This window comes from Malania oleifera, chromosome 4 (assembly GCF_029873635.1).
Source record: "Malania oleifera isolate guangnan ecotype guangnan chromosome 4, ASM2987363v1, whole genome shotgun sequence".
Lineage (NCBI taxonomy): Eukaryota > Viridiplantae > Streptophyta > Magnoliopsida > Santalales > Ximeniaceae > Malania > Malania oleifera.
In genome coordinates, this window is record NC_080420.1 from 122,197,504 (window position 1) to 122,216,586 (window position 19,083).

General features: G+C 35.6%; 1 protein-coding gene across 1 annotated transcript in view; it reads left to right on the forward strand.

Moving 5' to 3' along the window:
* The window catches only part of LOC131153189 (protein SUPPRESSOR OF QUENCHING 1, chloroplastic), a 45,974-nt gene extending 30,009 nt beyond the window's left edge, over positions 1 to 15,965 (forward strand). The window contains exons 19-28 of the mRNA XM_058105326.1: positions 2,084 to 2,177; positions 2,466 to 2,623; positions 3,362 to 3,411; positions 3,499 to 3,620; positions 3,727 to 3,834; positions 5,319 to 5,411; positions 12,926 to 12,962; positions 14,333 to 14,580; positions 14,736 to 14,885; positions 15,597 to 15,965. Coding sequence (XP_057961309.1) covers positions 2,084 to 2,177; positions 2,466 to 2,623; positions 3,362 to 3,411; positions 3,499 to 3,620; positions 3,727 to 3,834; positions 5,319 to 5,411; positions 12,926 to 12,962; positions 14,333 to 14,580; positions 14,736 to 14,885; positions 15,597 to 15,758 — 1,222 coding nt within the window. The 3' untranslated portion in view covers positions 15,759 to 15,965. The remainder of the gene's footprint in view (positions 1 to 2,083; positions 2,178 to 2,465; positions 2,624 to 3,361; positions 3,412 to 3,498; positions 3,621 to 3,726; positions 3,835 to 5,318; positions 5,412 to 12,925; positions 12,963 to 14,332; positions 14,581 to 14,735; positions 14,886 to 15,596) is intronic.
* The last annotated feature ends 3,118 nt before the right edge of the window (positions 15,966 to 19,083 follow it).

Sequence of the window (19,083 nt, forward strand, 5' to 3'; positions counted from 1 at the left end):
AAGTATAGAATTTTAATTTGGTCAATGAACATAAACAGGAAAGTTTGTGGTGTAGGATGAGAAGCAGGTATTTGTATGGATCATTTTGGCCCAGATTTGTTTAGTTAATTAGTAGTTTTTTAGGTGTGTTTAGTTTCTGCCCTCAGGTTTTCAAACACCCCAGGTTTTCAAACACCCCAGTTTTTCAATTCTTGTTGTTGTTGTTGTTAGATTTTTAGTTAATTAGTAATTTATTAGGTGTGTTTAGTTTCTGCCCTCAGGTTTTCAAACACCCTCTTTACTTTAGATTTTCATGACACCTCCACCACCATCACGTGTATTTATTTGCCGGTCCCAGATTTTACAAAAAAAAAGGGAAATTACAGTCTTGCCCTCAGGTTTTCAAACACCCCCTTTCCGTTAGATTTTCATGACACCTCCACCACCATCAGAGACAGAGGGACCCTTCACTGTTTGACTGAGCATGTGGTCCCATGCACTTCCCCAGACTTCCCAGATGTTGGCCTTTCAAAATCTCTAACCTCCTGTGCTCTTTTCATCACGTCACTATCACTGAACTTGTCACCCTCTCATCTACCTTGGCACTGGCAACATGTAAAAAAGGGCAGCCTGGTGCACAAAGCTCCCGCGTATGTGGGGTCCGGGGAAGGGGTGGACCACAATGGGTCTATAGTATGCAGCCTTACCTTGCATTTTTGCAAGGGGCTGTTTCCACACCTCGAACCCGTGACCTCTAGGTCACACGGCGACAACCTTACTGGCGCTGGCAACATGTGTGTGGGAAAATTTTCCCCTGTTCTGCAACTTCCAAAGCCGTAAATATTTGCTTCTAGGCACTGTATTTTAAATTTTTCCCCACAAATCCCTGCAATTTTGTGAATTTTTTTATAGGAAGGTTGATTGTTTGAGTTTGGTACACATTTAGAAGAATCATCAGCATATCAAAATCGGACCTGTAATTTGTAAGTTGTCTACTTGTTCATAAGAATTTGTTTAATTTCCAAGAGATGCTTTACAATAAAGGAGAAATTAAAGGTTGTTCTTGAGAATTTTAGACTCGAGTTTGTGGTTTGCATGAATAGATTGAGGATTGTTAGCAAATTGTCGGAAGGGTCCTTGTAGTTATTATTATTATTATTTTTAAAAAGCAGCATGTTGATTAATGTTGAGTTGTCTGCAAGAGTGGAATTATTTCCAGTAGGGTACAAAATCTGGAGAATGTCTTGGAGACTATTACTAATGCTTTGAATAGGCTAGCAACTGAAGTTGCAGCCTTGGGTAAGAGGCCCATTGATTTTCCTACCAAACAGGATGTACTTTTTAAGTTGCGTGAAGGCAGAAATGATAATTTGAGCAGGTGAATTAAACTAGAAGTTTCAGGTTTTAATGGTGATGGCATGATTGGGTGTATTCTTTGGAGTACTATTTCGATGTTATGACATGAATGAGGCTAGAAAATTGTATTTGGCTGAACCAAAATTGAAGGAAACTGCTTGGGTTTGGTGGATTAAACAGCAGGAGATATTTAGAGAGAGGAGACATGGTGAGATTCTAGCGTTCCTGCCTCCCCAAAAAAAATGTATGAAAAGTTTTGAGTCTAGTCCAAGGCATTTATCTTTACAGTTTCTGGTCCATTGGGCCTGAGTACACAATGAGTGTAGCTCATTTTGCACCCCAAACCCCTTCGATTCCTTTTAAAAGTTAGAGCTTAAAATCTGAGACCTCCAGTTCAGCTCCAAGATAGTAGTTGCATGTTCTAACAATTGGCGTCTTCCCTATGAAACATCTTTACATTAATCCTCTGTTTGGGAGCTTGGAGTTTGAAATTTGTATTTGAATTTATACTGATTTAGACAAATTGCAACAAAAATTATATTGAATTTCATTCAAATCCACAAATCTAAATCCAGGACATGAAATCCATGCTGCCAAATGCAGTGTGAGAATTTTTTTAGTCATAGCTAAGAAAATGCCCATGTTAATGGTGATGTTGAGGTTTTAAAAATATGTGGAAGTATTTATGTATTGATAGATTTTTTGTGGTCATAAACTTCTTATTAGTGGTCCACTTTTACTCTTGTAGGGAAATTGATTTTGTTGACGAAACTGTTCGAACTCTTGCTGGAAACGGAACCAAGGGCTCTGACTACAAAGGGGGGAGAAAGGGAACCACTCAGGCAAGAATATTGGGAATGAAAAATTCTGGATTTTACTTTAGGTTGCAGCTATAATGGTTAATGAAAATATGTGCAAAATTTGTGGAGTTTACTTTAGGTTGTGTCCACAATGCCTTATGGAAAAAAAGGTCCTTATTAATGTCATATATAGATGTGCTTTGTTTTGTTTGACGTGTTTTATTGTTGTGTAATAACATTCTGATTTTGTTTAGAGTGATCAACTCGTACATCAGTCTCTCCAGATGAGAAGGTTTACATTGCAGTGAGACTGTTTACATGTTCTTTCAGCTACTCAATTCTCCTTGGGATGTCTGCTTTGAGCCTGTCAATGGGACAGTTTACATTGCAATGGCTGGTCAACATCAGATATGGGAACACAGTACAGTGGATGGACTTACTAGAGCTTTTAGCGGCGATGGTTATGAAAGAAACTTGAATGGGTTAAGGTGACATATGGATTGATGATAATGGGCTGGTTATTTATAAGTTGCCTGCTTTTTCTTCAATTATATATATATTGTTTTCGGTATTGCTTTGATAAACATATATATATATATATATATGTTTTCATCATTTACATCAAGTGTCCAATTGATTGGTTAACGATTTTATTTTAGAGCATAATTTTCTTATTCACAACCCCATAGATGTCCACATGTGACTCTGTCTGGTTATAAATTTTGTTGAGTGATGTGTAGCCTTTATGCAGACTGACCCAACTGTAGTAGTACTCCACTTAACTATTGGCTTTTGCTTGAATAATGATATGAATTCTCAATTGATGAACATTTCAAGCAGTTTGACAAAGTACCCTGTTTACAATGATATCACTCTATTTGTTTGACAATAGTCCATAATGTGAAAATAATTTTATCTTTGGAAGGGGCTCAAAGTAAAAAGTGAAAATATAAGGGAAATATATTGAATTGTTTGGATTGCTTCTGAGGACTTCTTAATCTTGATTTCCCCCCCCTGATTTTTTAGTCACAAGTCATTTAGTTCTTTTGAGAAAACTCTTAGGTTTGATTCATTTTATATATGACTGCAACGTTTTTTACTTTTCTTGCTGTTCACTTTCCTATGTATAACAGCACAATTCCGTTTTATTGATGTACTATTTTTGCTAGATTGATCTGCATGAAACTTTGACGTTACTAATATTTCTGTTTCATTTATTGAGATAGCCCAACAAGTACATCATTTGCACAACCTTCGGGAATTTCATCATCTCCAGGTAATATGTTGGAATATTTGTTATTTTTGTATCTTTCAGAGAATTTAATAAAGGCTAACCTGAATGTGTGTGTGTATTGTATTGTAGATTCAAAGGAGATATATATTGCTGATAGCGAGAGTAGCTCCATTCGAGCACTTGATTTGAAAACTGGAGGATCAAGATTGCTAGCTGGTGGTGATCCTGTTTTTTCAGACAATTTGTTTAAGGTACTTTCATTTTCAACTAAGATACTTGTTTCCATCTTACACAAAATTTCTAGCTTCACAATATCCATGTGATCTATGGCCATCTTACAGTGTTCAATCTTCACAGTATGGGGATCATGATGGAAAGGGGACTGAAGTGCTTCTCCAACATCCATTGGGTGTCTTGTGTGGAAAGAATGGAGAAATTTTTATAGCAGATTCTTACAACCACAAGGTAGTATTTGAATTGTGCAGATGATACTGCAGTAATGTAGCATGCGTTCTAGGAAACATTGAACATTGCAGTAAATTTTATCTTGGAATTGCAATTCAGTGATTTATGGTGAAGTTTGCCTCTTGTACCATGTTTTAAATGATACTCTTCTTTACACATGATATAACAGCCAAGGCTGTTGTTGCCCATTGATTTTGAAATTAAATTCTCATTTGTTCTGCAGTTATGACTACATCAATCACAGTGTTCATCAGCGTTTCTTGTCTTTTTTTGGAGAAAGATTCAAACAATCTATTTTTTATAAAAATTAAGATTGTTCATGCTATTTTAACTATCGTAGGCATTTAAAACATCTTATGACAATATGCCTTGACTGTGGTTGGTTTCTGTATGTGAATAGGGCAATTCTATGTTTCCAAAAGGTATGCTTTTAACCTTAGAAATGGGTGAAATGTTGATGCTTTGTGGAAAAAGGTGTGTTAATTTAGAAAATGTGAAGGAAAATGAGGATTGCGAAGGCATGGATAAACAAGAAGCCTTAAATCCCACTAGGTGGGGTTGGCTACATGAATTCTTTTCCTCCTTTTCACACGATCGAGAGCATTTTCCTTTACTAGATTAAGGACTATTAATTATTAAAACCTTCGTCACTACCTCATTCCAAGTTATTTTAGGCCTACCCCTACCCCTTTTCATGCTAGAAACAATAACTAACTCACTCCTCACAACTGCTCTACTAGGCCTGCATTTCAGATGCCTAAACCATCTAAGTTGCCCTGCCCTTATCTTGTCTTTGGTCAGTGCTATGCCTAAATTATTCCGAAGTCAGGGATACCTAATGATATTTCATGTGGGTTTAAAAGGGTTGGTTGGGATCATATGGTGAATGTATGAGATGCATTGCTATTTTATATGGTGGAGTGTATACAACAACACCAAACCAAGCCTTAAGTCCCACTAGTACACTGATAAAATCATTAAAACTCAAGCTTACATAGTAAGTTAGTAACTAAGACATATTTAGGTGAGATTCTTTTATTGAGTATACATGTAACATGATCTATAGATCTTCAGCCTTTCCTTTGTTGTCTGGATAACATTATCTAAAGATCTACTGATCTCCCCATCTTTTGCTGCCCAGGCCCAGTGTGGGCCTCCAATCAACCCAAAAAAAAAGAGAATAGAATTGATCTTCTGATCATTTCTAATTACTGCAGATTAATGATAATGAATGTTTATTTTGAAATGGTCTTTGATTCCCTACACAAAGAGGTTTAAACTGAGTAGATATACGCTATGCGTATTTTTATATAAATTGCTAGTTATTAATTATGGTTGCTATCAGTTCATGTAAATTCAAACGTCCTGGAGAACTTGTTTTTGGAGTTTATTGTTTTAGTTTGTAGAATGATCATTATAAAAAATTGATATAATAGATTGCTCGGTTGTGTGTGAACTAATATAATTTATTTCTTATTTTTCAGATCAGGAAATTGGATCTAGGTAGTAAAAGGGTTAGTACCCTTGCTGGGACAGGTAAAGCAGGTTTCAAGGATGGAACAGCACTATCAGCTCAGGTTAGAATCTATTTAGTAGATTTATTCTTACCCACAAAATTTTGGAGGAAAATCTGGTATATTTATGGTGTTATTTCCTTCCATAAGAGGTTAATTTTCCGATAACTATGAAATGAGGCAATGTCTAACATGACTAACATTTTCCACCTGTGCTCTAACTGTCCAGATTTACTTAATTACGAATGTGCAGAAGCACAAGGTATTATATATATTTTTTTTTTGGGGGGGGGGGGGGGGGGGTGGATGGGGGAGTGATATTTTTCTGTTTTTTCAGTCAGCTCTTTCGGTTCTTCATGTTGTGCACTTGCACACTCTTAAACACGGCTAGGCATAATTTACAAACATAAATGTAAAAAATGATGTCCCCATATCTACATTTTGAGCAGCTTCCATGTCCTTGTTTGTGTCAATTCCTGTTAGCTCATGTCAACATTCAAAAGCCGATTCCAAGTACAAAAGAAAGAGCAAACGGAAGTGCAAAACCTTTTCTTGTAGTATGGAACTGTGAATTTAACTGGGAACTTTTTCTTTTACCAGACTGTAGAAGTACTTCAAAGGTTTGGATGGGATAATAAGTTTAAATGTGTTGTAAGAACGTGTCTTTTAATGTATCTTCTCATTTCTGTAGTTTGTCATCAAGCTGAAAACTTATTCCTGCATATTCCATTCATCTTGACCTCCAAATGTAACAAATGAAGCAGAGCACCTTGGGATGATTATATTACTCTGAAATTCAAAACTGTGACTTATAAATTTGTCCTTGCAGGTGGAGAACTGACAGCTCCCTCTCCTCAAGGCAGATTTTTTAACAGATTTTGTATTTAAATGATTCAGCAGCTTCACATATCCTCAACCGACCACCACCACAACAATAACAACAGAAGACAAACCTAGCCTAATCATTTTCCAAGTCCCAGCCTAATCCTTTTTTGCCAATTTACATGATTGCGGGCAATTTCCTTGACAATTTGAGGGCTATTAATCACTATCTCATTCCAAGTGTGTTTTTAGGTGCCCCTACCCCTTCTACCTCTAATGTTAACTGGCTCATTCTTCATAGGTGCTCTATTTGGCCTATCCAAACCATTTAAGCCAACCCATCCCTTATCTTATCTTCTACTAGTTACATGCCTAACTTACTATAAAAGTGTTCATTCCTTAATTTATCTTTTCAATTTTATACTACTCATCCACCTTAGCATTCTCATTTAAACAACTTTTACCTTATAGATATGTTGTTTCTTAGTTGCCTATTGTCGACGCTGGACTCAAGTGACCTGTTTTGTTGCCAACTAGTTTGGTGACCATTTGGAAAAATAAGTGAAGTATATATAATCAAACAATTGGTTATTTAAATCACTTTTTATTCTATAAAATAGAGTCAACACTTTGTTTTAATTTTCTAAGGAGGCAAAATAAAGGAAATCCATTTTCAAAGAGAGTAGGTTCGGGAGTACAATTGTGAATAGGGAAGGTAATTTTTTAATTCCTTTCAAGTAGAATTAAGACATTAGCACCCTAAAACATTCATTCTATGTATGGTTACCGTTATTAACTTGTGTGTATGTATGTGTCTCCCTTAAGAAAAATTAATTTTCTAAAATAACATATGTAAAATTTTATGAAAAATTGGAGGTAACAGAGACTAGTTAACCACCCTCCAGAGGCTGGTTGACTGTGCCTTGCTCTCGGGTAAGGCTGGTTGACCGTCCCCTAATGGATGGTCGACCGCTTGTAGAGAACAGCCTCCCTCATTATTTTTTATTTTAGAAAATGTATATCACCCAAAATCCCTTTGAAAAGGCTTTCATAAGACATAAGCAGAGGACTTAATCTCATGAAAACCTTACTACTTTAATGCCTTTTCAAATTGTTAAAGAAAAAAACACTAAAAAGAAAGAGAAAAGAAAAGGAAAGGATTTTTGGTCGTTATGGCTGAATTTACAAAGTAGACTGCCTACATCTCCTCAAAAGAGGAATCAAGTCATCTGTAGTTCACCAAAACATTTTCTATTTGTTGATTAAAAATATTTTGGAAATTTTGAGGACACTTAAAAACTTTAGTTGAAAAATCCATATTTTAATTAAAAAAGCATTGATTTTTCAGAAAATTGTTTGTAAAAACAAAGCCTTGAAATCTTTTCATTTTAGAAAAATTATCATCTTTTTAAGGCCATTTCATAGGTGATTATTTTGAAAAATGTCATATTTTCTAAATTAACTTGAAAATTGATTTTTTGGTGGGAGATCCACCAATCTGCCTTGAAATCTCTTGGAAAATGAATTAAAAAACTTATTAAAAATGTCCAAAAGTCATATCATGGACACTCGTTTCAGAATTTTATTTTCTTGAAAACACTTTAAATAAAGGTATTTTTGGTTTTTATGGAGAAAACCATTAAACTACCTCAATCCATCAGCAATCAAACTCGACCACACACTTTGATGAGTGTTTAGATTAATCAACAACTCAGAAATCTAAGAAACTGTGGAGAAAAGGGTTGTAAAACAACTTTTGGACTAAATGGTCGACCCCTTGCTAGAGGCCGGTCAACTGTCTGCAAAGAAAGTAGGGGTGGTCGATTGTGCCACGAGACCGTTCAACTGTTTGCATGCACATTTCCCAATTTATTTCAAATTTCAATTTTTATAAATCTAAGGCATGGATCTTGTCCGCTCCTATCCAAGATAACATGCTAATTCAAAAAACCAACATGCATACGTGAGAAAAAGGAGAAAAAGATAATTAAAACCATTCTTTCAAAAATGCATTTTTTGAATGATATGATGCCAAAACCAAATGTAGTATACTCCAGAGACACTAGAATAACACAAATGCACAAAAAACTTGCGAAAAGAACAATGTCATGTCATATGATATGATGCCAAAACCAAAAGTGGTTTTGCAATATGCATGTAGACTACTCCAGAGACACTAGAATAACACAAATACACAAAAACCCACGAAAAAAAAATCTCATAGGAAGATAACAAAAAAAATATACTTATACATACAAAATTCTAATGAAAACTTGAAAATTTAAAGATGGTGGGTGATAGGACGACTTGAATATGTGAGGGCTTGTATTTCTAGTGGGAGATGCACTTAGAATTGCACACACATCCCAAGATCCAAAAGAAAAGATTGAGAGAATAATAATTCCCAGATACTCCCAAGTAGGAATTATCTTCTTAATTCTTATCACTTAAAGAAACCAAGTTTTCTTCTTTGAAATCTCATCCTACTTCCCACTAGGACATGTAGACAAAAGGCCATGCGTGGTCTATTTATAGACCATGCATGGTGGAGGGAAATGGGGGTTAGGAATTTTGAATTTTACATTTTAAATTCCAACTATTATAACTGCCAATTGCCAACCAACAATAACTTGATTTGTTGCCTTAGAAGACACTTGACACCCCTGAACTCATTAACTAATCAGATAAAAAGAATTCAAAATTTGAAAATTAATTGAATTGGTCAACCATTCGTTGGGATTATTCGACCACTATTGGGGTGGTGCCCAAATTTCTTTGCTTATGCGCAAAATACCAAGGAAGATAGGGACCGTTGACCGCCATAAGTGGCTGGTCGATTGCCTTGTACATTTTTTCTTCCCTCTTTGTTTTAGCTTAATTTTTATACTATCCAATTAGGTTATTAAATGTTTGGGCAAAAAATGACTATGGACACCCATCATTCTCATATATCCTAGCTAGTTTTGTAGCCTCTTATAAAACTTTTCTTTTAATTTCAAGGGTATTCTACGATCACATGATACGCCTGAAATACTTCTCCATTTTACTCAACCTGCTTTAGTTCTATGTATTACATCTTCAATTTCTACGTCATTTGCATATAGATCCAAAGCATCTAAATCTACTAGTGCGATTAATTTCTTGACCATCAAGTTTAATCGTTTCCACAATATTCCTATCATGACTGAAATTACAGCCTTGGTAAATGATAAAGGTCTACATTGATGGTTTTGTCTTTGTCTGTGAAGAACATTGAAGAACTGATGTGGACTTGGGTGCTATACAAAGGCTTTATGAATTATGACTTTGAACAAAAAAGATAGGAGGACATTGGATGAGAATTAGTCATGAGATAGACAATGTTTGATCACTAATAATAATGTAAAAAATAATGTTTCTTCATAGAAGTGAAAAGGGGCCAGGGACAAGTTTATGCAACCGAATAGTACATTATAAGGTTTTTGGTGGCTAGTGGCACAATTGTTTTTTTTGGTTGGGGGGGGGGGGGTGGTGGTGGTGATGTTGTACAGACTAATAATAATGCTCATGAAACAAGTGGCAAGGTTGATCTATACAGCCTTATCACTCCATGCAGGGAGGCTGTTATTGGGCTTGAGGCCCATGACGCTAAGGTCGTGATGGAGCAGTCTTACTCGTGCACCAAGGCCCACCTCGGTCTCATGTGCTTCCATTGTAGACGGTTAATATGGAATCCTGCTCTATGTTCTATGCTTGTTTATTTCTTTTATTTTTGTTTTTTGTTTCCCACTGCCCCCCTTCTATTCTAGTACAAGTAGTAGTCCTTGGCTTTAAAATGTGTTGATTCTTGTATTGTATTTGTCAATTATGAAGTTATAGTTTTTACGTAACTAAGAGAGCATGATAAACAAATGCTTCTTGTTTAATGCATAAGCAAACGATGAATATGGGGCTATAAATGAATATGGGGCTAAGGCACTTTTTCCACATCGCCCCTATGCACTTGGAGAGGCAAACAAATAGGTGGCCAAAGATGGGGATAGGGGCAAGGAAGGAATGATGAGGTCAAAACCTAGGCCCCTGGAATTCCAGGAATGTAAAGTTCTAATACCAAGTTAACCTACCTGAGTACCGCCTACCAACTCACAACTTGCCCCCAAAAGCTTAGTTGTTAGGGGATGAATACCATACTCTTTTCTTTTGCTTTTCTTCTTCTTTTCTCGATTGACCATCTATATGAGTTAAGTTACATGGTACACTTGCACTGAAACCATTCGATTGCCATCCTGTTGACTTTTTGAGTTCTATCTCTGTTTTGATGCTGACAAAGCACATGTTTCTTATGTGTGTATTTAGCATGTAAACAGATCCATTAATTTAACACATAAGGAAACGGAGATAGAAACTTGTAAGACTTAAAGCCTATACGATTAGATGCATTCCATGAAGTCAGAAGAGCAAAGAAGAAGATAAAGAAGACATTTGATTTTAATTGTAATTGCATTTACTTTTTATTATTTGGTTTGTAATAATGCATGCATCTGCATGATATGGATTGAATGCTTAGATGACCATAGATTGACCTTAGGAGATCTATAACTTTCAAAGACAAATCTTTTTCATAAAAGCCAAAATCATACAAAAGGTTTTAAAATGTTTTAAGGTAAAAAATAGGGCTTAAACTTAGGTTTTGACTAGGTCCGGTCGACCGACCTATTTATATTATAAACAGCTCAGTCGACCGACCACACCATTGGGCAAAAGTCAAATATTTGACTATGCCTAGGCCGACTAACCCTAAAATGAACACAGCGTCCACGGTCGACCGACCAAAGAAATTGATTTTTCCACCTTCCCCGACCGACCATTCTTTTAGTTCAAAATTAGCCTCAGCCGACCGGCCTTCAAGGCTCGGCTGACTTGCCATTTGGCCAGCCGACCGAATCCATGAAGAAAGGGAAATCGCCCTATGCTCGGCCAATCGGCCCCTTGCTCGGCCAACCGAACCCTTTTAAAATTTAAAATACGTTGTGAGAGGACAACCGACTGACACTTGGACAGGTTGACCGAACCTCTCGGGTTTCGGTAATTACCCGTGGTAAAACGTAATTAATTTTTCATTAAACAAATTCCAAAATACCGAGCGTGTCCCTAACGGTCATAATTTTCTGAAATTCTATAAATACCCCATTCATTAGCTTGATTAGTAACTTTGATTAGCTTTAAAATTCTCTTAAATATTTTTTTAATCAAAGTTCCCCCAAACAACTTTTTATTGCAAAATCTTTTATTTGGGGCAAATTTTTTACTCTCTTACTCTCTTTCCTTTTGTTCATTTGAAAATTTATTGAAAGAGAGCATTTGTATTTTAGGGCATTTATTTTTGCATCCATGCTTTCATAAATAAATTTTTATGTTGTAAAAATCATTTGAAAAACCAAAACCCTTGGTTCTCCTACTTCGAATTGAAAAATATTTTTTGTAGAAAATTTCTTATTAGGGTAAAATCTTTGAAGCACTTATGATATACATTATTTTTCAAAGAATGAAAATATTATTTTGAAAATAACACCCTTACTCTCTGAGCTTACTTCATATCATTAGAGAGTGCATTGTAGAGCTTTAAGTTGTACATCTCCGCTTTCTGAGAAACATTTATTTTGTACAAAATATTTTATTTATTGTACCGGTTGGGTTCAGCCCGTAAATTGAATTGGGGAGTCTCTGCCCCGTAAGGGAGACCGGTTTGGTTCAGCTTGAAAATTGAACTGGGAAGTCTCCGCCGTAAGGGAGACTAGTTGAACTCATCCTGGTAATTAAGTTGGGTTTTGGCACTGCTTGTAAAGTGTGGCTGGGTTATAGCTCCGCCCAATAAGAGTAGCTGGGATTTACCTTGTCCCGTAAGGAAAGGTTGTAAACGGTTTCTGTTTCACCCGTTTAACTGAGCAGAGATAGTGAAATCCTTGGGGGGTATGCCCAAGGCGGGGACGTAGGCTGGTTTTGCCGAACCTTGATAACAAATATTGTGTGTCTCTCCTTATCTCATTTATTTTCTGCACCTTAATTTTCATATGTGTATGCCTATTCATTTATTGTTATAATTATTTGCATACACACATTTGAATTAAATGAGACATGTTGCATGTATATGTATGGACTCATAGCTTAATCACTTTACATACACGCTTTAATTAAAATGAGATATAATGTGGTTTCAGTATGCTAATATTCAATTTGCTGTGAATGTCATATTGATTTTAAATATTAGCATACTTGATTCATTGAGGGAATTGTGAATGCTTAGATAGACCCTAGGTTGTATAATACTGGCTGCGATCTGAATTGAACCTAGGAGAAATTTTAATACCCAATTCACCCCCCTCTTGGGATCACACCATTTACATCACATCCCATGAGCTATATTCCGTAATGACTACCACCCTGCACTTGCCATCTGTAGCAAAAAATGGCATGTTACAGTATCTAACTTTTATTGGTCTCCACTCTAAAAGACATTACAACATCCAGGAGACAGGATATGATTAGCATGTACTGATATGCAGATGACAGCATATTAACATTAAGGCATCATATTGAACATGGTCAAGCTGTAATTCTGGTTGTCCTTGATATGCCATCTGTATTATGTCTTCATACAAGCAAAATTAATGAATGGAGATGTTTGTTTCATTCCTAGACTGAAGCTGTGTGGCCCTATAGCTGTTTTCACCTCATAGCCTGAAATTCATTTAATGCATTTATGTTTGTTGTTGCAGCTTTCAGAGCCATCAGGACTTGTTGAAGCAGAAAATGGTGATGCTCCTAAACATTGATTTGCATTAGTAATTTACTAGTTGCTCTGTAGTGTACTCTTGAATTTCACTTCAGAAGTTTATGTAAGTTGTGAGTGTATAGTTTATGTCCTTTTAGTTGCATACTTACATTAAAGAAAGTGGATGCTGTTTGATTTACATAATGAGGCTGAGCTCTGTTTTTTCCTTAATTAACTGGCCCATGTAATAATTTTGATGACTGTTCAACTGATTTCCAAATATAAAAATGTTGATTTTAAGTGATTGATCCTCATTAGTATTATTGACATGTGGACTCATTGCTGATTTATTATTATAACTGGAAATTATAAATAATAATGAAATCTGGAAAATAACAGAAAGCCTACTTTTGGTGCTTGTATTTAGTATGGATTCTAGATAAGATATCTAAAAACATTATAAATTTATGACAATACTGTGAATTTGCAGCATAAGCTTGAATGTCTCATGCCAGAATTATATACTTTTTTCCTTTTTTAATTTGGAAATTGCTTTTTCCTTGTGCATAGCTCAAGAAATGCATCTCATTGGATGATCAATTTAGGAATTCAGTTTGTAAAAGAAGTAATGATTTAATTCTTATTTCCTATCTCTTTCTGGCAGTTGAATTTTAGTTCTAAAAACCCCCAACACTTTTTGGATTTCAGAAAACATGATCATCTTTTAAAGATGATTGTGTGCAAGTTCAATACCTTTGTAGTTGTGACTATATGGTTGCAGATTGAATTTAAAATATTTCAGAAGAATATGGTTCAAAGTCAAAGTTATGAAAGGATTAAAGTTGATATCAATATCTTTTCATCAGAATGTTCAAATCTCTAGCATGATTCATGACATATTCAGAGTTTGCCCTAGTAAATTGCTCAAACTCCATTGCTAGATGTCAAATTGAAGGGGGAAAGAGAAACCTTATTGGGCTGGAAGACCTTACTCCCTTGTGTACTTTGGAGATATGACATTGCATTAATTGCTAGATGTCAAATTGATGGTGGAAAGAGAAACCTTATTTGGCTGGAAGATCCCTGGTGTATTATGGATTTATGACATTTCATACAAACCAATATGAACAGGATCCCTAGATGAGGAACTCACCTTGAAATGCAGATTAGTTTCCTGTCTCATTTTAGCTAATTGTAAATAGAACTTTGTGGAAACACTCCTCTTTTGGGGATGCATTTGATGACTTGTGTAATTGTGTTGCATTTATACATTGTTACTGTGTTCGAGTTCTTGCATCTCTACCTTTTTTGATTCTTTGATGAACAGAGAAATTTATTGTCCAAGGTTCCTGCACATCACACCTTCTGTTATTGATATGCTTTATTTAAGTGTTACATTGATATCTTGCAGGAAAACTTTTTATAGCTGATACAAACAATAGTGTAATCAGATATTTGGACTTGAGCAAGGAGGAAGCTGAACTTCTTACTTTAGAGCTTAAAGGAGTTCAGCCTCCTGCAACAAAATCGAGATCTTTGAAACGCCTTAGAAAGCGATCATCAGCTGACATACAGACTATTAGGATTAATGGTGGATCATCCAGCGAGGGCAACTTGTGTCTTGAAATATCTGTGCCTGAAGGTTACCATTTCTCAAAGGTCTTCTCTCTCTCTCTCTCTCTAACCCTTGTTTCCGACTGCATTATAATTGTTCTAACTGTACTTCATCCCTCTTGCACTCATTAATAAGTAAATCTTTTCTGTGCTGATTCATTTATATATGTCATGACATTTTTCCTTAAATTCTTGTGCAGGAAGCACGCAGTAAGTTCATTGTAGAAATTGAGCCAGAAAATACAGTATTTATTGATCCCTTGGATGGGAATCTTAGACCAGATGGATCTGCAGTACTTCATTTTAAAAGATCCTCTCCTTCTGCTTTCATGGGGAGAATAAACTGCAAGGTATGGCTCTTTATAGAAATAAGCTTTTGGAGTAAAGAGTTTTGCTTTATGCCTGGACTGCTAGGATCTCTTTAATCTTTACCCATTTCAAGGAGGGCCAAAATCTGCCTGTTCTTTGTTCAATCTTTGTGCATTCTGATTATTGTAAAGCTAATGCCTCAGGCCCAATATCTGTTTGGTAATTATGCATCCTAGTGACTGCCAAGAGACTTTCTATTGGATGTCGTAGCACCAAATGGCTCATCAATCTAGTTTCATGAGAAGTTTAGCTTTATGTATCCTGTGGGCCCTACATTCTAGCGATTTTTGGCCTTAAAATTTTCCATATTCTGATGTCTTAGATCACTTAATAATAAGAAAGTACCAATTAAATCTTTTTCCAGTATAGAGTGGTCATTGACCATGCAAACACCTTTATTCTTTGATATGATTATGGTTGATTACCCCAATCCACTTGCAAATTTTGTAAACAAGTTAATGGTAGGAAACAAAATTTAACAGTTCTTGAAAATTTCTAAATAAAATATAAGAAAATAAAACAAACAGAAATTAGGGCATTGTAATCCATGTAATCTGTAAAAATTCTATATGATTTTGAACAGTCCGTATCGTGAAATCAGTAGACACGCTGCTCTTATGGGTAGTGCTCTAAATTCAATCTAAATTGTTATTTTAGTTTGGGTACCATCCAATTTGGCGTGTGTTTTTCAGGTCTACTACTGCAAGGAAGATGAGGTCTGTCTATACCAACCCTTGGCTTTCGAAGTACCCTTTGGTGAAGAAGTTCCCGACTCTATGCCCTCAAATATTTCCCTTGCATATATGGTGAAGCCCAGAGCTTCCACAAGCTTACAACTACCAGTTGCCCGCTGATGCTTAAGCGTACACAAATGAAACTTGTACATAATGCCTGACCCACTGTTATTCAATTGGGTAGAGCAGTTAGTTGCAGTGAGTTGAAAAAAGTAGTACAATGGTAGCATTCAAATTATGGGGAAAAAAAATCATTGTTCAACACAGCTTGTTACTTTTGCATTTTACTATAATTTGAAGTCCAATAGATTTTTGTTCCTTACAGAAGTAACATGTAGAGCAAATTATGTTCTCTCTGGTCATAGTTACCCTAATAATCGTCCCTTTTTATATTGAAAATATTTTAGCTTGAACAAGAAAAAGAAATTTACCATGTCTGGGAGACGCAAGCCAGTATTCTTCTCTGTGCTGTAAACTTATGTACTAATGGTTGATGCAAACCGTTGATGCGAACCATTTGATTTACTTAGAATATAATATTGCCACTGCTGATCTTAATATCATGTTTGCTCTGGGTATTTTGTTACTCTCAAATTAAATGGCCATCTGGGTTTGCAGCTTTAGTACAAATTAACAATTTGTGGTTCTGTATTAGGTCCCTCCAGTGCCCACATTTCAGATGCCTGTCTTGATTGCATCTCCCCCCTCGCCTCGCCTCCCCTTCTCAATTTATTTCTTTATTAGTGTTATTGTTGTTAATAATATTATTATTATCATCATTGTCATTATTCTGTTCTGTGAAAATCATCAGATGGATTGCTGACCACTCGTGCGCACTTGACTTTAATTGGCGGAATGATTACGGTGCAGTCAATTATTTTGGATTGTATAAACTGAGTTTTTTATTGATGCAGGAGGAGCGGATTAGCACCCCACATACCGGGCAAAGGATTATATTATCAGATAAGTACAATCTTTAATCAAATAATGCTAGAGGATTGCAATTGTTTACTGGTCTTGAGCTTTAAAACACATTATATTATCATAAGTTGACAGCGTAAATTGCGTCAGTCCTGCCAAATCCCGTGGTTATCTTATTCCCAACATTTCTGCCTGAAATATATATATTGAAATGCACTATGCAGTCTGCAAGTAAATTTTATGCACTGACTGGGTCCTTTTCTGGTTGGCTTTCTTTATTTCCTCTCCCTGAACTTGTAACCAAACATTGTGGCTACACTGCCATGGAATCCCAAGTTCTAATCAGTCTTTTTTTTTTTTTTCTTTTCTTTTTCGTTTTTTATATTCGATTTTCGATTTCTGTTTTGGTATTTTCTGGGTTACATTTTCTCTATCATAAAATGAGTGTTTGAGTGCTTGTTCATATGATTATATCATAGAATCACTTGCATATGATTGTCTTTGGGATGACTAGTTTGGGTCCTCATCATCAGTTGGACAAAGTTTTACTTTGTCTAGAAAATGTGTTCTACCTTCAAATTTGCTATTTGGTCTCTTCAAAGATTCCTCTATATATATTTCCCCCGTTTCTAAATCATTCAGAAAGGAACATGAGGCACCCAAGGTGTGAATGTTTTAAATCCTTATTATTTTGGTACTACTCTTCCTTGTCAATATGCGACCCAAATTGCTAAAATGAAGGTTTAGTTGTTATTTGTGCCTCGTGTTCTTCCCTGCAAAAGCCAGAGTAAAAAAAATGTCCATGTGATGAGATCAAAGAGCCAAGTATATTCTCAAATGTCCTTAAAAGTTAAAACGCCAACAGAAGAACCAAGCCAGTGGAAAAAATGTCCTTGCAAAGCTTCACCCCCTAATTCCTGCAAAGCTGCACCCTCCACCCCCAACTAGATCTACCTTTACCATTCTTTCAATCACACCCTTCCCCCCATTGTTATTATAGCCTTTCCTTTTCCTCTTTCTTTCTTTCTTTCCCTTCTTTTGTTTAAAAAAAATTTAAGCAGTGATTGGGGAAATTTTCATTCACATTTAGCTAGGGAAAATTCCATTGGACCATCCAAAAAGAAAAGAGAAAAAAGCCCTATTGAAAACACCAATCATATGCAGATGCTCTGCCCACATATGCCTAAACCCTAGTGGGATAAACCCTAGAAGGGTGGCATGAGGCTGGGGGAGGCATAAACTGCAAATTGAACCCAACACCTTTCCACTCCTTGAGGCATAAATGTTGGCCTAGGGCAACAAGTTGAGTAGTTGTTCTATGTGCTAGCCACCACATATGGTTCTCTCTCGCACGGAAGTGGGGTCATCATTCCAGTCTAAAACATTTCCGCCGCCCCGCCCCACCTCACCCCTCTGTTCGGGATACCCACCTTCTTATTTTAGAATTTTTAAAGGTCAAGCTTCTTTAAAGTGAAATAAAAATTGGCAATGCAGAGGAATTATTGAAAAAAAGAAAAGAAAAGAAGAAGCACGTACCGCGAAGAGCCTTTAAATCTTCTTCAATCACAATATGCATGTTAGAGTCGCAGCTCTACAATTTTTAAAACCCTAAATTCGTGACAGATCAAACAAAAACAAGCAACGATTTGTCTGTCCAATTTAAGAATTCATGACTAATCATTATTAATCTAATGATCATAATTTTTAAAGAATAGCTAGAGGCGTATTAAGAACAACTCTGTCTTATTTAATTCAAAAACCCATGTTAGGGAGCAGTGCACAAAGACCCAATGGAGTTATTTGTCTTGTCCAATCAAGGGATTTAATTTGTCTTGTTCCCATTCGGTGATTGGGATTCAAAAAATAATCCCTTTTATTAATTGACAATGAGACCCCATTGGCACTTTCAAAGGGAAGTGGTTGGAGCAATGGATAAGTAAGAATCTCATTGGGAAAACCAATACAGAATTGGTGGTTTAATGAGACAAATACCAAATGCTAGACAGAGGAGAATTGTTATTAATATTGACTCATTCTATTATGGGAGGGTGTATGTTTTGAATGGTATTTATTCAACCAATGTATCAATTTATGATGATTTACTTCTCGTGATAAGAATATTTTAAGTAATATTTAAATAAAATTTTATTATTTTTAACTAAATTTTTATTAAAATTAATTAATATAACTCAAAATAAATAGTCCTAAGTGAATTTTACTGAATTTTTCTATTTTGTATCCTACATATCTCTTATTCATAAGTTAGGAAACAATTATGATAATGAATGGTTCCCAATTGTCATAGAATTTTAACAAATCCCAATAATTTTTTTAATCAAATTTATAACTTATAAAATGTACTTTTTTTGGTAAATATTATATACTCTTCAACTGAACCCTCTTCTGTGATTGACTTTGAAATCAGCTACTTCAAATAATACACATTGTTTAGAGAGAGCAGAGAGAGATGGGTCTGCAGTAGAATCCAAAAATGTACTGGACATGAATTTTTTTTTCTTTGTAT